The 19,475-nt window shown below is 44.8% G+C and overlaps 1 protein-coding gene across 1 annotated transcript in view; it reads right to left on the bottom strand.

The window, feature by feature from the left end:
• Positions 1 to 1,329: 1,329 nt before the first annotated feature.
• Fkbp9 (FKBP prolyl isomerase 9) overlaps positions 1,330 to 19,475 on the bottom strand; it is a 54,445-nt gene continuing 36,299 nt past the window's right edge. Inside the window, exons 6-10 of the mRNA XM_052173794.1 lie at positions 17,409 to 17,554; positions 11,326 to 11,512; positions 5,647 to 5,792; positions 4,529 to 4,692; positions 1,330 to 2,282 (exon numbers count right to left, since the gene is read on the bottom strand). Coding sequence (XP_052029754.1) covers positions 2,106 to 2,282; positions 4,529 to 4,692; positions 5,647 to 5,792; positions 11,326 to 11,512; positions 17,409 to 17,554 — 820 coding nt within the window. The 3' untranslated portion in view covers positions 1,330 to 2,105. The remainder of the gene's footprint in view (positions 2,283 to 4,528; positions 4,693 to 5,646; positions 5,793 to 11,325; positions 11,513 to 17,408; positions 17,555 to 19,475) is intronic.

Genomic DNA, 19,475 nt, shown 5'->3' with positions numbered 1-19,475 from the left:
CCCCTTCTCTCCCTCCCCCTCCTCCTTCCCCTCCCCTGCTCCCTCCTCCAGGTTAGAGGGGTCCTGCTATGACCTGACTGGCCTGGTACTCCCCACTCTGATCCAGGATAGCTTCAAACTCCAGAGCAGTCCGCTTTACCTCCTCAGCACCAGGATTCTCAGCACTCAGCAGCACATCCAACTTTCCTATGTGGGTTCTGGGAAACAAACTCACGCTTGCACGTCCCCAAACTTCATTCTTCACAAATTACACATTTCATGAGGCTAACCTGGGAGACCCCTGAGGTCCTTTCCGTTGGGCTTAGGTCAGGGTTCATCTGATGGGAGCCAATGGTAGGCAGCAGACAGGAGGGTGAGAAGAGATGGCTGTGCCAGCCATGCTCTGTGTGTAGCTGGATGCCTTAGCACACACATTCAGGCAGCTCGGCTCCAGTGATTCCCAGTAAACCCCAGACCCTGGAGTGGCAAACAGCTTCCAGCTGTTACTTAGCAACGCTATCTTCAGGGGACCTCAGCTTCTTCTGCTCCTCGGAGCCCTGCCCACACCTGTGAATAGCCCTGTCAGTGAGCTTGTCTAGTGAGTTTCCTTCCAGGACCTCCCCCCACCCCAAACCCCACCCCACCCAGATGCCCCACGGTCCTGCACAATGTTCTGCAATAAACGCAATGGCTGACCTGCAGGGTTGTTGAGGGGACTTCCTTCCACTGCACAGTGCATTTTCATAAGATCCTCTCAACCTTCAAATGAAACTCCATAAAGCCAGATAGGATTCCACATTTTATATCAGAAAAAAAAAAAGTCAGTTTTCCAACAATTCCACCGAAGGAGTGAGTGCACAGCATTTGCATGAACTATCTCAGGGCAACATCAGTACAAAACAGTTTAAATTTGTAAGAAAGCCATTTCAAAAGGAAACCACCTGATTACTTCAGGGTGAGTGCCAACACCATTGGGAACAGAGGACATAACAGAGGCAGGAGCATGACTACCACAGTGTGGGAATGGGCTGGCCTGAATAACATTATTGCTTTTCTACAGCAGGAGACCCCAAACTGCTCTCCAAGACACAAATGGGTGGCAGTAAATGTCACCTTCATTTGTTGGGATCACACATTCCACTTTAGTCACAGTAAAATTTTCTGTTGGCTGACAGTGAAACCCAGCCATCAGACCTACATGTATCTACCCAAAGGAATACAGAGAGGAGAGAGAGAGAGAGAGAGAGAGAGAGAGAGAGAGAGAGAGAGAGAGAGAGGGAGAGGGAGAGGGAGAGGGAGAGAGAGGGAGAGGGAGAGAGAGAGAGGGAGAGAGAGAGAGAGAGAGAGAGAGAGAGAGAGAGAGAGAGAGAGAGAGAGCCCTGCAGGAGAGTGTACCAAAGATAAGGAAGAGCCAAGCAGATGATCTTATGTAGCAAATGTGGGTCAAATCCTCTACTCATGGGCTAAGACAGACTCCATTTGGTCTGTTTTTCCTGTCCAGGAGACTCCTGTGAACCTGTAAGTGACAGAGCCTACCAATTGGAGGGCTGCCAGTGTAGAGCGTGAACTGGAAAGCATGAAATGGAGATTGGCAGGGAAGGTGACTGGGTGGTTGTTGCACAGGGCCTGTTTTCACCCAACTTTGTGCAGAACACTGAGAAGAGCAATGGCTGCTGTCAAGGACTCTTGCTGGAACAAATGTGCCCTTTATCTTTCTGCCTGTGGTGAACACTTTTGAAGACACCAGCAGGATTTAAAAACAAATCGTTTCTTTAGGTAGACACCTGGGTACTTCTTCTGTTTCCTCCACAACAGCTACATCTTCTATGAAGTAATCTTCCTTTATTAACAGAACATCCCAGAAGACCCATAAATACAATTGGTGCCGCAGACTTTGTCATGCCAAGGCGCTCTGTACAGATTCTCTTTACTGTTACTGGAAATCCACCCAAGTTCTCACCATGGGCATCAGCCAACCCCACTGTAAGCACCAGGACCTACATGGCCCACCTACTACTGGCTACTCTCCAACCTTCCTAGAAATCCTCACACCTTGACAGCATGCTCGGCCATGGCAGGTCGCTTGGTGTCATGCGCTCCTTGGCACAAACCGGTCCGTGTCAGGCTTACAGTTCATCATGTTTGGCTTCCTGATCCTTGAGTTTAAACTCCTCAGCCGTGACCTTCCCATCTCCATTCCGGTCTTGATTGGTGAACATATTCTTCACGATCATTTCAGCATTAAAACCAGGAGCCAGTTTCCCTTTGCCAGTTGCCACTTGGGCATGAATGTACTCGGAGAACTGGAAAGGGGACAGGACAAATGTGAGAGTAGCAGAGCTGAGCATGCAGAACCAAGCCTGAGAACAACATGACCTGGGCTTCTTTCCTTAGATGCAGATGAGAATTCCCCGGGCTGCGGACTGGAGAGATGGATAAGCAGTTAAGAGCACCTGGGTCCCAGGATTCAGTCGGATAGTTCACAACCACCTGTACCCCCAGCCCCAGGGGATCTGGTGCTCTCTTCTGGATTCCTCAGGTGTCTGTCATGTACATGCACATACTCCCACATACATACACATACTTTTACAAATAAAATATTATTGAAAGTTTTTTAAATCCCTTGACTAGAGGACTTAAGAGTCCTTGGGATCAAGATATCCAATATGCTTCACCACCAGAGCAGCTTTGGCTTCCTGCAAAAACAGTGTTAGACCCACACATTCATTCATTCGCAATAGAAACCTACCAGCATCTACCATGTGCCTAGCATCATTCTAAAGTCACGGGATACAGCATAAACAAAACTGCGTTTGTGATGTTGACATTCTACATGAATATAGTAAGTAGATTATACTTTAAGTTATAAAATAGAATGTTCCACCAAGAGAGATGGGGGGTGGGGAGAGAAAGCAAGGTAATGTTAACATGGGAGGGCGAGTTGAAAGAATGAATTTGGTGGTCAGAATAGACCCTCTGAGGCCAGGGAGATTTTGTGCAAAGACTTGAAGAAAGTTGGGGAATGAGCCAGACAGTTTTCTGAGTCCAGTCTAAGCATAAAGAACAGTTGGTTTGGAGGGCAGACGCCTGCCTCATGGGTTCTCAGAACAAGGCAATGGACTGCGCCAGCTAAGGGGGTAGCTGGTGAGGAGGCGGCAGGCAGATGGAGAGGGCCCTGACAGCCATAGGGGAACTTCGGAGATGGGCCTCTGCAAGGAGCTATAGCAGCTCACAGAGAAGCTCAGGGTGAGACAGCCTTAGGGTGTGGCTAGGACAAGGACCGAGGTTCAATAACCAAAGAGGTAAAGCCAGTGATTAGAATGCAAAGTGGGGAAGTAAGCCTGGTGCAGACATTTATGCAGCAAAGCACCCATACACATAAAGAATGAGGGGACGGTCACAGCGGGAAGCTGAAGTCCCAGCTACATGAAAGGAAGATGGTTTGAACTCGAATATTCAGGGCTAGCCGGGACAAGAGACAAAAAACCTATCTCACAAAAGCAAAATAAAGCCAGGCACAATGGTGCCTACCTGTATTTCCAGCAGTCAGGAGGCTGACCGTGAGTTCAAAACCAGTCTTGGCTACAGAGCAAAGCCTCATCTCAAAATAAAAGAACAAATTTTTTAAAAAAAGAAGAATGCATTTAAACATACACACACACACACACACACACAATCAGGAACAGAAGAGGAACAGAACACATCTCTTGAGGTTTTGCTATAAAAGGAGCAAAGAAATGAAAACTCTGGGACGACATATCAAGATGACATGAAATACCTGTACTGGGCTTGATGGTATGTACTATCACCCCAACACATGAGGGGCTGAAACAAGAGGACACAAGTTCAAGGCAACCTTGGCCACATACTGAACTAGGTCTGAAACATAAAGGAGAATAGGGAAAACCAAACCAAAACCATGTGTCAACCTCAAAGGAATGTCTCAGGTCTAGGAAAAGCCGAGGGTGTAGGAAGACAAAGGGTGAGACCGGAGTCGGGCTTGAGCAGGCAGACAAGCCGAGGGTGTAGGAAGACAAAGGGTGAGACCGGAGTCGGGCTTGAGTAGGCAGACAAGCCAAGGGTGTAGGAAGACAAAGGGTGAGACTGGAGACAGGCTTGAGTAGGCAGACTGGAGGAGCCTGAGCTCTCATTCCATGCCCAGTGGCAGCACAACAGACGCTACCGCTCAGCTCCACCAAGGAGCTGTGGCCCCAGCTCAAACACTGGGAAGTTGAGACCTCTCTGCAGGTTCTTCTAAAACTTAGGAATGCTGTTCAGGTGGGTGTTGTGAAGGTAGAGCTGGAAAATGTGGAGAAACCATGAGCACCCAGTGACATAACCGGGGGCTGAACCCAGATCTGTGTATTTGAGACATTCCCAACACCTCTCGGGAGCTCTGTTCCTTCACACAAGGATGTGTGTAAAACACATGTGCTAGTTACCACCATTATGAGAGATCTGCATGGCCAGCTCTGTCCTTGGCACTCTGACTGGACCCCTGTCCCCAGAAGGCCCCTGAACAATGGACCCTCCTACAAAGGTCATTTACCTCTTCCAGGAGGACTTCCCCATCGTTATCCTTGTCGATTTCTTCAAAGAGGTTGGGAGAGACTTCCCCATTCCATATGAACATGTATCCCTCCGGAAGGCCAGACACAAGCTCCAGCAGTTCGATGTCAAACACTAGGACAGCACTGCCAGGGACCTCGCCATCTGTTCAACACAGCAGAAGGAACACAGTGTTACACGCAGGCCAGTGGTTGGGAGCGTCTGCCTGCGCTGTCCTCCCAGCCTCCAGCCGCCACGCCCAAGAAGCATTGTTAAAAATTGTAGGTTATATTTTGAAATTCACTTTTTTTATTTTTTTATTTTTTGGTGCTAGAGATTAAACCCAGGGCCTCATATATGCCAAGCACGAGCTTTTCCACTAAATTATATTTTATATTTATCGTACGTCCTAAGAAAAGTCTTAGAGAATATAGACATACTGTTTGAGACATTTTTCTGGGAATGAGAGGAGAGACAGTAAGCGATATATTTAAAAAAAAAAAACAAAAACAAAAAAACAAAAATTACCCCAGCATGCCCATCACTTTTACAAACTAGTGCCCTATGCTGCCAGCTGTCAGCAGTGTGAAAACACCCCGAAGGGGTATTCTGTAATCACAAAATAATAAAGTAAAATATCACCACTACAGGGATGCAGAGGCTGACTTTCCCAGAACTCAAAAGCAACCTGTGCCTTACAACATCTCCTCTGCTGACTCACAGGCTCCGGAGCATTGCACAGCAATGGCCAGCAGCGCTGACCTGGGCCAGGAAATCGTGCCAAAGAAGCAGGCAGCCTAACCCCAAAGCACCCGAAGCTCTCCCCTAGGGCCTGGCCAGTGAACCTACAGACCAGTGGTGTATTTTCCTAGAGCTGGCTCTTTCTCAAGAAGTCAGGAACAGTGAAATGGGTATTTGAACAAAATTTGCATGGTCTTTAACTAAAAAATGCTCAAAACTCCTGAATTTTTCTTAATTAAAAAACAACAACAACAACAACAAACCAGAACCCACAAACTGTTCAGTTCAGCGTGGAGGAAGCAGACTGCGGCTTCACTTCTGACCCACACGTTCAGATGGTGACTTTCCCAGCACTCCTGAACGCCATCACCCACTCACCCACACCAGCTTCCCCGTAGCCCAGGTGGGGCGGGATGATCACGGTCCGCTTCTCTCCCACGCACATCTCTCTGAGACCCATGTCCATCCCCAGCACGACCTGCCCAGAGCCCAGCACGATGTTGTAAGTCTTGCCTAAATTCCACCTGGAAAAGAGGAATTGAGTTCCCATCAGTGGTGGCAGAGGGAGTGCTAAGAAAGACGTACAGCTCTGAAGAAATGGCTGACAGGCTCGCAGCAGGACAAACTGCAAAACAACCAGGCTGCCTGCTTCTAAACTGGCAAAGACATAAAAATCAAGACAAAAGAACACATCCCGCAGTACAGGAGCGTGCTGGCACACAGCCTACTGCCATAAGGGATCCTACGGAAGTTCTGGAAAATATAAAGTGGAACAGTGAACTCGCTACATGGGTGCATTCCTGGTGACAACTGACTCTACAGTGTCTCCCAAGGAGTAAATTCTTTGTACATAGACAGGCATTTTATGAGGGTATATTGCATGTAATGTACTAAGGAGCCTGAATTTTATTTTATATATTACTGATTTATTTTGGAACACTATGTAGCCCAGGATGGTCTTGAAATAATTTTACAATCCAGGATGACCTCAAACTCCTGATCCACCTCCCTCAGACTCCAAAGTGCTAGCTAGCCCTGCAAGTAAGCACTGGGCTCAGATTTGAGATTAAAGGCCCGAGTTAGAATCCTGGTTGTGGCATTGGAGAGGTGGCCCGGCTATGAAGCGCACTTGAAAGCGCCCTGGTTCTGCTGCTTCATTTGTCTTGGGAAACGTTAACTTTGGTTTCTTTGTCTAGAATAAGAGATAATAATAGTCAATAATAAATATCTCTGACATGCTGGAAAGCAAAGAAAGAGTGGAGGCACTGATCCTGCTGAGAATTTCATTAGGCACAAAGTTCAGGGAGCCTGGGGATACAAGGAAAGACATTGTCCCCATAGCCTCAGCCATGACAAAAAAATCTACCACTTCCCAAAAGGCAATATGACAACTATCATGTTCTTCATTCCCAAGGAAGAAATATCCTGCCATCCCTTGGTCCCCATCACCAGCTGGTGACAAAGGAGCAGATGTCTCCTTTGAGTTACAGTCCCCAGGGACAACCCCACCCCACCCCTGTAGCCTCCACAGGCCAGGACCTCCACTTCCTTCCCTCCCTTGCAAGGCCCTCTGATGTTCGGGGCTCAGCAAGTCCACAATGACCACATGCTTATCCAACCTCAGGAGAAAATGACACAGAACCAACACCAGCACAGGATGTCCTGAGGAGAGGCCTGGGGAGGAGCCACCTCTGACCTACTGGCTGTCAATCCTCTCAGCAACCAGGAGTCTCCACGCTGGCCTTCCAGGTCCCAGCTGGAGTAGTACAGATCTCTTACTGAATAGTCCAGACCTTGCTCATGCGATAACAAACACCCAGTTGAAATACACAGATGTTAGTAGAACCCTGTAAGAAAACTACTTCATTGCTACTTTTCTCTGGAATCTATTGATTTTTGGTCATTTACTTATTTTGTGAGATGTTCAGAAACTGTGCTCACTCCTTGTATTCTCCCAATGCTGACCCCAGGTTTCCTGCTTTCTGGATCCTTGCCCAGTGACCCTTTGAAATTTCCATGTCTCCTCAAAGCAGCATTGTACTGGCAAGTTTTATGTCAACTTGACACAAGCTAGAATCACTGTCGAAAGGGCGTCTCAATTAAGAAAGGGTCTCAATAAGATCCAGCCGCAGACAAGCCTGTAAGGCATTTTCTTAATTAGGGATTTACTGGAGTCGGCCCAGCCCAGTGAGGGTCACACCATCCTGGGCAGGTGCTCCTGGCTTCTATTTGAAAGCAGGCTGAGCAGGCCATGGGGGGAGGGACCAAGCCAGCCAGCAGCACCCCTCCACCATGGCTGTTGGGACCATGAACATCCTTGCACCCACAGATCTCCAGGGAACCCAGGAATGTTAAGCACACAGACTGTTCTTTCAAAACCAAGGACATAACCTGTTTTTCCAGAAAGCTTGGACCTGGAAGTGATTTTGTGTTATCTGTTGGGCCAGCCCATAGCAAACTCCCAAAACCAAGACCAGAGGTGGCTAATTATCTAAATGACCTTTATAGCCAGAGGTTCCCCCAAGCTCACTCAAACATGACCAGAGGTGGCCAATTACCCAAATGACCTTTACATTATCTGTATGACAGAGAACAGGCTACAGCCTTCCCTAGGCCCTTGAGCTAGTCCAGGAAGCATACCTCTAAAACCCATCTTCTTGGAAGAAATGACAAGTTTCTGAATCAAGTTATAATGTAGTTATTCTTCCTTGTACAGCAGGGATTATATGACACCAAGAAATTTTTCTCCAAATTATAACTGTGTTTAAATTTGTTGTGAATAAACCCTCTGATATTAGACTCCCTGAAGCCTTATCAGGGTTGATGAAGTCAATCTGAAAACCAAGTTTTCACTGCCATCTCTTTGTGGTTCACTTCCTTGCCTGAACGTCGACCTGCAAGGTTGTCCTCAAATGGCCTCTACATCAGCTCCTGCCTCCAGGTTCCTGCTGTTCGAGTTCCCATCCAGACTTCCTTCGATGATGAATAGTGATGTGGAAGTGTAAGCCAAATAAACCCTTTCCTCCCTCCCCAACTTTGGCCTTTTGCTTTGGTGTTTCATCACAGCAATAGAAACTCTAAGAGAAGCAGTTATCCCTTGCCTTGATAACAAGTACCCGCACCCGTGAACTGGTTTGTTGATTGTACCAGTAGGGTTTGAAGTGGCACCAGGAAGGTAGGTGCCTGTCACCCTTCCCATAATTCCCTTATTTGGAAACTTACACACAAAGACCAGCAAGGATGTGTGGCCACTGCTCCTGTCCTTAGATTTACAGGTAATACAAATGACACTCGAGGCATATTTATTTTGTCTTAAAAAGAAGGTTCTCGGGGCTGGTGAGATGGCTCAGTGGTTAAGAGCACTGACTGCTCTTCCAGAGGACCCGAGTTCAAATCCCAGCAACCACATGGTGGCTCACAACCATCCGTAATGAGATCCGATGCCCTCTTCTGGTGTGTCTGAAGACAGCTACAGTGTACTTACATATAATAAATAAATCTTAAAAAAAAAAAAAAAAGGTTCTCAACTCCTCCACTGCTGGTGGGGTTGCAAATTGGTACAACCACTCTGGAAATCAGTCTGGTGGTTCCTCAGAAAACTAGGCACCTCACTTCTGGAAGATCCTGCTATATCACTCCTGGGCATATACCCAGAAGATTCCTCGGCATGTAATAAGGATACATGCTCCACTATGTTCATAGCAGCCCTATCTATAATAGCCAGAAGCTGGAAAGAACCCAGGTATCCCTCAACAGAAGAATGGATGCAAAAAATGTGTTATATATACACAATGGAGTACTATTCAGCCATTCGAAACAATGAATTCATGAAATTCTAAGGCAAATGGATGGAGCTGGAAAACATCATACTAAGTGAGGTAACCCAGTCTCAAAAGATCAATCATGGTATGCACTCACTGATAAGTGGATATTAACCTAGAAAACTGGAATACGCAAAACATAATCCACACATCAAATGAGGTACAAGAAGAATGGAGGAGTGGCCCCTGGTTCTGGAAAGACTCAGTGTAGCAATATAGGGCAAAACCAGAACAGGGAGGTGGGAAGGGGTGGGTGGGAGAACAGGGGGAGGGAAGGGGGCTTATGGGACTTTCAGGGGGGGGGCAGAAAAGGGGAAATCATTTGAAATGTAAATAAAAAATATATCGAATTAAAAAAAAAAAAGAAGGATTTCTGAGTTCAAGGCCAGCCTGGTCTACAGAGTGAGTTCCAGGACAGCCAGGGCTACACAGAGAAACCCTGTCTCGAAGAAAAGAAAAGAAAAGAAAAGAAAAGAAAAGAAAAGAAAAGAAAAGAAAAGAAAAGAAAAGAAAAGAAAAGAAAAGAAAAGAAAAGAAAAGAAAAGAAAAGAAAAGAAAAGAAAAGAAAAGAAAAGAAAAGAAAAGAAAGGAAGAAAGAAAGAAAGAAGAGAAGAGAAGAGAAAAGAAGAGAAGAGAAAAGAAAAGAAAGAAAGAAATTTTAAAAAAGAAGGTTCTCTGAATCTTGTGGCTCCTGCCCCATAAAAACACGGCAATTCCACAAGATATCTCAGTGGGCAGGAAGTCTGAGCTCTGCCCCTCAGATGCATATCCTACACAGACAAGATAGAATTTCTTTGTCTCCCAGCCCCACTTCCCCGTTCTTGGTCTGAGCAGCAGAGCAGAGCCAGGAGCACTGACCGCTCGGCCATTTTCATGTGTGAGCTCCACCATCCTTCCTACTGCCTCTGAATGCTTCCACAACCAGCCGCAAGGTCTGCTGTGAGCCAGATCTCTGTGAATCTGGGCCACTGATGGGAAGGATATATTTTGTCAATTCTAAAATGTGCTATTTTTCCCTCCACATTTTAACATCTCTGTGACTATCACTGACTGACTGACTGACTGAATGGATTTTTAGAGGTGCATAAAATAGTACTTATAATAAGAAAGGTTTGGATTTGATGAAATAACACTGAATGTGGCACGGTTTGCAGGACCTCAGAGTCCGAAGCCAGACTCTCAGAGCTGAAAGGCAAAGTGGCAGGTAAAAGGGAGGCTCCTCCGTGCCCAGTACAAACGGCTCGCCAACTCTGGACTCAGACACCTAAATCAGGCTCAGCATAAAAGTGGATGTTCTTAGACAAAAATATGAAGCCTGAAAATGATTCTTTCCCAGAGAAGACTGATTCAATTTCCAGGCACACTTGAGATTCAGAGTCATAGGAAGCAAACTTGTTTTTTACACTAATTTTTATGATTTTCAGGTTTATTTCTATCAACTAACATTTACTATATGATTCTTCAGTACTACAGAAACTTGGGGCAAACAAAGGAAAAACTATGAATTAGAAATCAGGTGTCTCACGGGGCAGTGATGGTGCACGACTTTAAACCCAGCACTTGGGAGGCAGAGGCAGGTGGATTTCTGAGTTCGTGGTCAGCCTGGTCTACAGAGTGAGTTCCAGGACAGCCAGGGCTACACAGAAAAACCCTGTCTCCAAAAACAAAAACAAAAACAAAAACAAAATCAGGTATCTCTAAAGTATTCAGATCATAACAGACACAAAAGTAATTTAAGAATGGAGGATCAAAAATACAGAAAGTGTTAGGAGACAGTAGAAGCAGGAGCAGTGTTCCTCCCAGGAATTCAGGGATGTGTTCGAAAACAGGAAGAACATATAAGTGGGGACAAAAGCAGAGAGGCCAAGCAACCCCTGTGTGGGACACGATGCTGAAACGTCTAGGACAAAGAAAGCCTCATGTAGCAGACTCTGACAGGCTCTTACTTAAAGGGCTCACAATGTGTCCATGTTTGCCTCTAACTTTCTGTCTCCCTTTGCAGCACTGGGATTATGGGTGTTTGTCCCTGCATCTGACTCCAAGGGTTTACTAGAACCGGGCAGCTCTGTAGCAGGAAACTCCATTACAATGCACTGAGCACTGAGAATGCTTACACCATACAATAAGGAGGGCTGGAACAAACAGCTCCTACCCCACATCTGACGGAGAGAGATAGACAGTGGGAAGTATTTATTACCAAATGTTCCCTCCACATCTGGTTCCCAGTTAACCTTACGTGGAGTCCAGCAGAGTCCCATCCAGAAGTGAGGCATTGTAGTGGTATTTGAGGTAATCCCCCTTCTTACTCAGCACCGAGCAGTCTGGAGGCTTGTAGTGGGAAGTGATGCTGATGGAATCTGAAGGGTTGTGGAAGTCAATCACGTGGATGTCGAACACCAGCACAGCTGAGCCAGGAATGCTCCCTGAGGGCAAGATGGAGGGAATCAGGGAATGAGCCCACCACAGCATCCTCGGCTCCCCCGGACCAGCGGGTGCGTCCTGGTAAGGACCATGGGGACCCAGGGACTTCTCAAACTCAGAGGTTCTTTGTTGGTACTGAATTTGTTGGTATAAGAATTACTTACAGTTTACAGAGGGTTGAGGAGCAGCAGGCCAGGTCTCTGCATTCTTACCTGAATCCAAAGAAGACTGAGACCACTGTTAAAGTCTCAGAAGGAGGATCAGGCACTGATATTTTACTTTTAATTTGTCTTTCTGAGATGGGGTCTTTCTGTGTATATACCTTTTTTGGGGGTGGTCGGGGGTTGTTTTGTTTTGTTTTGATTTTTGTATTCTGCAAAGGTGGAAAATTCCATTCTTTGATTTTTTTTTTTTAACTCTCACATAGTCAAAATTTTTACATTTTTTTAAAGACGGGATCTTATTGTGTAAATGACAAACCTCCAGATCATGTCCTGTATAAAGGACCCCTGAATCAGCCTTCCACCCACAGCAGCTCTTCCAGACTGATCCTTCATCAGCTACTGGTAAAGTTAATAAAAATAAATCCCCTTTAGGGAGAGGCTGTGGCCACGACAGTTATGTCAGTGGTGGACAGAACCACACACCTTGAGCAGGCCTGCTCGGTTACACACACCTCCTGCCCTTCAGCCTCAGCCTCATGACAGAGCCACTGAAGCTGGCCCCTGGGAGGGAGCTCTCACACTTCCCGATCTGTTTCTCATCCCAGCGTGACTACTCAGAATGAATCTCACTCCTCTGCTTCCCGTCATTATCTTTCTGTGGTATATGGGGGATGAACCTAACTTCTCAGGGTTTCTTGAGCCCAGGCTTTGGCTCCAACAACTCCAGTGACATCTTAAATACATTTAATTCCTCTGAATTGTAAGCTTTCAATTGGTGAGAAGGAGAAAGGTGTGCACCACTACCCCCTTACTCCAGCCCTTGAGAGGCAAAAGCAAGAAGATTTAAGGTCACCCTGATCTATATAGCAAATCTCAAGCCAGCCAGTGTTACACAGTAAGACCCTGTCTAAAACAAGTAAAATTGTTGAGCATGTGATTTTTTTAAAAAATCAAATCATGTAATTTTTAACCTTTGATATTTTCCAGTTCTACCCACTTGCCTAAGCATTTCATGAATTCATTGTTTTTAATGGCTGAGTAGTATTCCATTGTGTAAATATACCACATATCCATTCTTCAGCTGAGGGATATCTAGGTTGTTTCCTGATTCTGGCTATTATGAATAAAGCTAATATGAACACAGTTGAGCAAGTGTCATTATAGGATGGTTGAACATCTTTTGGGCATATGCCCAGGAGTGGTATAGCTGGGTCTTGAGGTAGAATTATTCCTGATCTTCTGAGAAACCAATATATTGATGTCCAGAGTGACCATACAAGTTTGTACTTCCACCAGCAGTGGAGGATTGAAACTAGAAAATATCATCCTGAGTGAAGTAACCAAGACCCAAAAGAGCATGCAGCATATGTGTGCACTTATAAGTGGACACTAGCTAGAAAGTACAGCATAACCATGCTATCATCAACAGACCCAAAGAAGCTAAATAACAAGATGGGCCGGAGGGAGGTTGGTTGAATCTTTCTCAGAAGGGGGGAAAATAGATACCAAATGGAGATCGGTGGAAGTGGGAACTGGGAGGGGAGTAGGGGAGAGATAATATGTAGGGAGAGCAAGAGAGAGAGAAGGGAGATCATCTGGGAGGCAGAGGCAGTCTCTAAGACATGCCAGAGATCTGGGATGGGGAGAGGCTCCAAAGCATATAAGTGGGAACTCTAGCTGAGATCCCTAGCAGAGGAGGATACAGATCCTAAAGTGACCACTTCCTGTAGCCAGGCAGGACTCTCAGTGGAAGGATAAGGACAGCAAACTACCACAAAGCCTTCAACCCAAATTGTGTCCTGCCTACAAGATGTGCAGGGAAAAACAGAAGAGACTGAGGGACCGGCCGGCCAATGACAACCTCAAATTGAGACCCATCTCACATGGCAAGAGCCAGTCCCCAGCTCTATTAATGATATTCCATTATGCTTGTAGACAAGAACCTAACATAACTCTCTTCTGAGAGGCTCCACCCCACAGCCAATCGAAAGAGATGCAGAGACTCACGCCCAAACAGTAGATAAGGTTTGGAGACTCTTACAGAAGAGTTGAGAGAAAGGTTAAAGGACCCAAAGAGGACAGGAACTCTACAGGAAGACCAATAGAGTTAACTAACCTGGACCCTTGGGGGCTCCCAGAGACTGAATAACCAGGCAAACAACAAGCACGGGAAGGAAGGAGGAAGGCCTCCTGCACATATGATGAGCAGCTGGCTCTTTATGCAGGTATCCCAAACAATTGGAGCAGGAGCTATCCCTGAGCCTGTTGCCTACCTGTCTGCAGATCCCACACCCCTAAATGGACAGCTTTGTCTGGCCTCAGTGGAAGAATATGTGCCTACTCCTGCATTGATTTAACATGCAGAGTGGGGAGGTTGAGGGACAGCAAGGTGGGAAGTGTGGGGTGGGGAATGGGAGGTAGAGGAGAATGGGGGGTTAGGATAAGGGGTGACATGTGGGGAAGGCTTCCCCTTGTAAGGGGAATGGGGAGAGGACTTTCATGAGGAGGTACTAAGAGGAGAGGAAGGGCTGATATTGGGTTGTAAAGTGAATAAATAAATAAATTTAATTTTAAAAAGAATACTCATTAAAACAAAGGGGAAAAGAGAGAAAGAAACACACACACACACACATATACACAAATTTTAAAATAGTTTCAGCAGTAGTAGGGAGACTTATGGTTGAGTTCCAAAGTCATCCTGAGATACATAGACACTGTCTCAAAAATTAAAATTAAAAATGTCAGTGCCTGACCTTCATTCTGAGACTTTAATAGTCTTAATCTTTTCTGAATTCAGGTAAAATGCACAGACCTGGCCCACTGCCACAGAATGCCCTGTAAGCTATAAATAATTCTCATCTGCACCAATGTTCAAGAACCTCTGAGCTTGAGAAGGACCAGAAATTTTTTTCCTAGGTGACTATGTTTAAAACAAACAAACAAACAAACAAACAAACAAACTATGGCTGGGCATGATGGCTCATGTCTTTAACCTCATGCAGAGGCAGGGGGATCTCTGTAGCTTCTAGGTAAGACTGATCTACAAAGTGACTTCAGGCTAGTCAGAAATATACACTGTCTGAAAAAAAAAAAAACAAGAGAAAGAAACGACTGTGTTAATGGCATGTGGTTAACTTAACCTTTCTCAGACATAGATGAATAAGTAGGCAAATACTAAATTTGATTGATATAAATAAAATAACCCCTTAATGACACAATGGGCAACAGGGCCTGCTACAGAAGAAAATGGAATTGGTTCCAGACCAGTACATCACTGGGATCTGCCACAAGTCCACAAAGCACTCTGCTGATGACTAAGTCAACATCTTTGACACAAACATCTTGATGAGCTGAGAAACAGACTCACACCCACTCAGTGAGTACCATATTAACTCCAGGCTTGCTTGTCAGCTTCTAGGAAGTGAATGTGGGTCAGTCTCCCAGGTGCCTAGCTAATGCAGAGACAAACATGCTAGTGTGGCCCTTGGTGAGGAGCCAGGCTGTGTGGGCAGAGTTATTGTTTGTCTTGTTCTCTGATAGGATCACAACACCTACTCAGAATATGGGCATGAGATTGCTTGATGCATCTTTGATGGACCAGCAAATGGAGTTTCTTAGCTTATAAAACCAGAGAACAGAGCTTGAACACAAGACAGTCTTGAGCCCCAAAAGGGCCAGCAAGGCAGACACCAAAGATTGCTGGTGGCCTGGCCCTGCAGAAAACTCTCCCACTACCTGGTCCTCACTAATTCCCCTCTCAATCTCTGGAACTTCTGGTTTGAGTTCTCAGTTCACTACATATGGTAACCAGCAATTCATTACATAATGGAGACTTGCCCTGTGGCACAGACTCCTAATAAAGCTTTGGGTCTAATTGTGGCTCCATTCTGTGGCCTTAAGCAAATTGTTCCACTTTTGTGGGTCTTGCTATCTTATCTAAACAGTGATTATAGTAACCCTTTCTTCTGAGTATGGCTGTCTGTGTGTGTGTGTGTGTGTGTGTGTGTGTGTGTGTGTGTGTGTGTGATTATACATGAACATGTGTGCAGATCAGAGGGCAAACTCTGGTGTTACTGTCCCATGAGCACCATCCACTTTTCCTTTCTTCCTTTCTTTCTCCTTTCCATTCTCTCTTTTTTTCTATTTTTTTTAAAGACAGGGTCCTCCAGCCAACAGTGCATACGCATATACAACACATGCAACATCCAGTAGACGTGCATATGTGCACATCTACATACACAACAACATATACATACAGTCCCAGGTACAAGTGGGTAAAATAGCAATTATTTTCCTCACTCTCTTCTATGAAGTACTGAAAAGACAGTTTGGAAGGATAGAATACCACAAGGAAGCTCACTTCTATAACAAGAAACCCACCCTTCAGAATGCAAACACACACAAGAGTCCAAACTCCTGGGCTGTCCTCACAGAACATGCCAGGCCGCAGAGAAGGCCAGAACATCTGGAAGTCTTATTGTGCTTTTACTAACCCTAGAGGTGAAACAGCTTCAACAGAACAAAATGTCGGCAGAGGCTGTGACCACCACAGGAGGATCACTGCTGCCATAGATCTTATAGAGACCCTCTTAGTGCCTGGCACTCCAGTGTGCTGAAAGGGAGCCACAAGCTAAGCATGCTAGGCACTTCCTTACCTGTTTCTGGGCCAGTGCTCCAGGGATCACCATGAAGTCCTATGTAACCCTCACAGAAGCCACTGCACGCTGAGCCGGAGCACCTGGGTCTAAGCTTCAAGGCGCCCTCCCCTACTACAACGTGCGGCTTAGGATGGAGCAGTCTCTTTGGATATTTCCCAAAGCACCATTTAATTATATGCTGAGCTCAGTCTCATACTTGATGGACAGCCAAAAGGAAAAAAAAAATGCTTTAAACAAATGGTTTTCATCAGTGTGGTCTTTTTTTAAACGGCAGGAGGGATTATTCTTCAAGTCATAATGAAATAAGAAGGCTCAGAAACTATCCACTTCTATGTGTGGTTGACAGAAACTAAAATCTGGCACAATATAAAACAATAGCATCAAGACTCTAAACAGGACACGAGCAAGGCCTATTTTACATATTTATTAATTTATTCATTTAATTGTCCATCCATCCATTCTATTCATCCATTTCATTACTGAAGATCGAAGCCAGGGCTTCATAGAGGCTATGCAAGCATTTTACCACTGCGTAAATACCTCATCTTTTTTCTTTTCTTCTTCCTCCTCCTCTTTCTTCCTCTCTCCCTCTACATTGGTTTCTCTTTCCTTTCTTTTTTAGGGCAGGGTCTCATGTAGCCTAGTAGGCCTCAAAGTCACTACTTAGGTAAGTTTAATGGTTTAAATATTTGGTCCCCAGTGGATGGAAGCGTTTGAGATGGATTAGGAGGCGTGGCCTTGTTGGAGGAGGTGTACAACAAGCAGGCTTTAAGGTCTCAAAGGTCCATGTCATTCCTAGTTAGCCCTTGTGCCTCCTACCTACAGCTCTACGCTCTTAGCTGTTCGTGGCATCATGCCCTTGCACTGCCATCATGGACTAAAGCCTCTTTCATGAGTAGCAGATTTCACACTGGCCAGAAAGAAAAGGCATGTGGGGATGGGAAGCTGATGCAAACAATCAGCTCTAGAAATGAAAACCATCAGTGGGACGGAGTTGGATTTACTCCTTGTTTTGTGTCTAGAAGTGACAACAATGTGGAAGTAGCCAGTTTGTGAGGAGGGCAGGTAATACACACCTCTTCCTTCTTCCCCATAGCCCAGGTGAGGAGGGACCACAATCCTTCGCCTCTCTCCAACGCAGACACCAAGTAAGCCTTCATCCATCCCAGGAATCACATAGCCCTGCCCAATGTATGTGTCAAAGGTGTGGTTCCGTGAATAGCTGAGAAAGAGGAAGGGAAAGATGAGGTCATTCATTAGGGACACACACAGCGGCTGCAGAAATTACTCAGAATCCTGATGCCAAAGGCCACGAGTAACTCCATACCCTAGAACCGCTAAACCACAGAATCTGAGGTCACAGCCCCTGGAATGAGGAACATGTGAGCATCTGCAGGAACTGCTCTCTGTATGGTCACATTATAAAAGGAGTGTGGGTGTGAGAAGCAGCCATGCAGTGGAGCTGATGGGAGCTGCCTCATCCCCTTCCCAGGTAGTTGCCTATCTGCCCCCGCCCAATATTCACATATTTGCATTTCCTTCCTCACCCTTCCTTACCGCCCAATTCTACTAGTCTTACTCTGATCCTTCCCTTCCCTCTCACACCCACAGCTTGTGTGTACAAAGTACTATTCATGTTTCCTGCTTCCTAAAATAACTAATGCTTAAAAGATTATGTTTTGTTACAATTTCATAGTGAGCCTTCCCTTTGACAGAAATTGTTTGGGTAGATAGTATTCTACTCTGCAAAAGTCGCGGACTGAGTCTGGTGCCCTCGGTACCACTCTAGCAGACAAAAGTGACATGTTAGCGACACCTTGACTAACTGAAGCCCAGCCTCTCCTCTTGAACACAGCAGATACTTCCACTGGTAAAATAACAAAACCCACTGTAAAAAAAACAACATAAAGACTGTGTAGAATAAATACAACCTGACTCCACCAAAAATTACTAATTCCATAGGATGGCCTACAAAGTGAATAAGATGAAATCCCAGGAAAGAACTCAAAAGAATAATTATAAATATATTCAAGGAAATCAAACAGAACACAAACTCAGGAATTGACTGAGAGGGAATAGAAATAAATGAACATGAGGAAGTCAATACAGTATATAATAAATTAATGTTATAATAATTTAATAAAGAGAAACCCTGAATAGCTAGAGATGGCTCAGTGGTTAAGACAGCTCCCAGACCAGAAGCCTAAACCTTCCTGTACCTTCCGCTCCATGGGATTGTGGCCACTGTTGATAGCTGCACTTGTATATACATAATGCACACACATAAATACATACACATGATTTTTTAACATACTAGAAAAAATCCAAACCAAGAAACTGGAAATGAACATTTCAATATAAGTTGGAGAGACTTGCCAGCAGACTACATTAAGAGGAGGACAGACTCCTGGAGCCTGAAGACCAGGCGGAGGAATTGGAATATTCAGACAATATCAAAGATAGATCATGTAACACAGCATGAATAGAGCTTCATGTTCAAGGCCTGTGATTTTATTTTCAATAAAATCATAGCAGAAATTTTCCCAACCGTAAGGGGAAAGATACTCAGGAATAGGTTGCCCTCAAAATGCCAATTAGAGAAGACCAGAGAACTTTCCCATGTTGTATTATAGTCAAAACACTAAATACATAGAACAAACTTAAAATGTAAGCAGAGAAAATATTTTCAACAATATCAACCATAAAAGGATTAATTTCTTCATATCAATAAGAAAAGGACAAATTACAATACCATTAATATAAAAATAGGTAATAATAATAATAAAAGATTTCCAAATAAATATTCAGAAACAATAACCATCAAATAACTTCAGCTTAAAACCTTAGGTATGATTTTTCTCTTGAAAGTTAACAAAGTTTCATTTGTTTTGCTACATGATTTGAACCCAAGCTAAAACTTAAGACAATCCTCCTGCCTCAGCCTTTTAAGTGTTAGGATTGAAGACATAAGCAACCACACCTGGTTCTTACTTCTTTTTTTTGTCTGGGCCTTACTTCTAAATGATGATACCCAGAGAATGTTAACAAAAGATGATATATATGAGGGTGGAAAAATGAAAGCATTTTAATTAAGAATACATTAAAATTACACACACACACACACATAAAGTATATATATATAT

Source organism: Apodemus sylvaticus, chromosome 2 (genome assembly GCF_947179515.1).
Source record: "Apodemus sylvaticus chromosome 2, mApoSyl1.1, whole genome shotgun sequence".
In the NCBI taxonomy this organism is placed as follows: domain Eukaryota; kingdom Metazoa; phylum Chordata; class Mammalia; order Rodentia; family Muridae; genus Apodemus; species Apodemus sylvaticus.
Note: the sequence above shows the minus strand (reverse complement) of the source record. Positions and strands in the feature narration are given on the sequence as shown.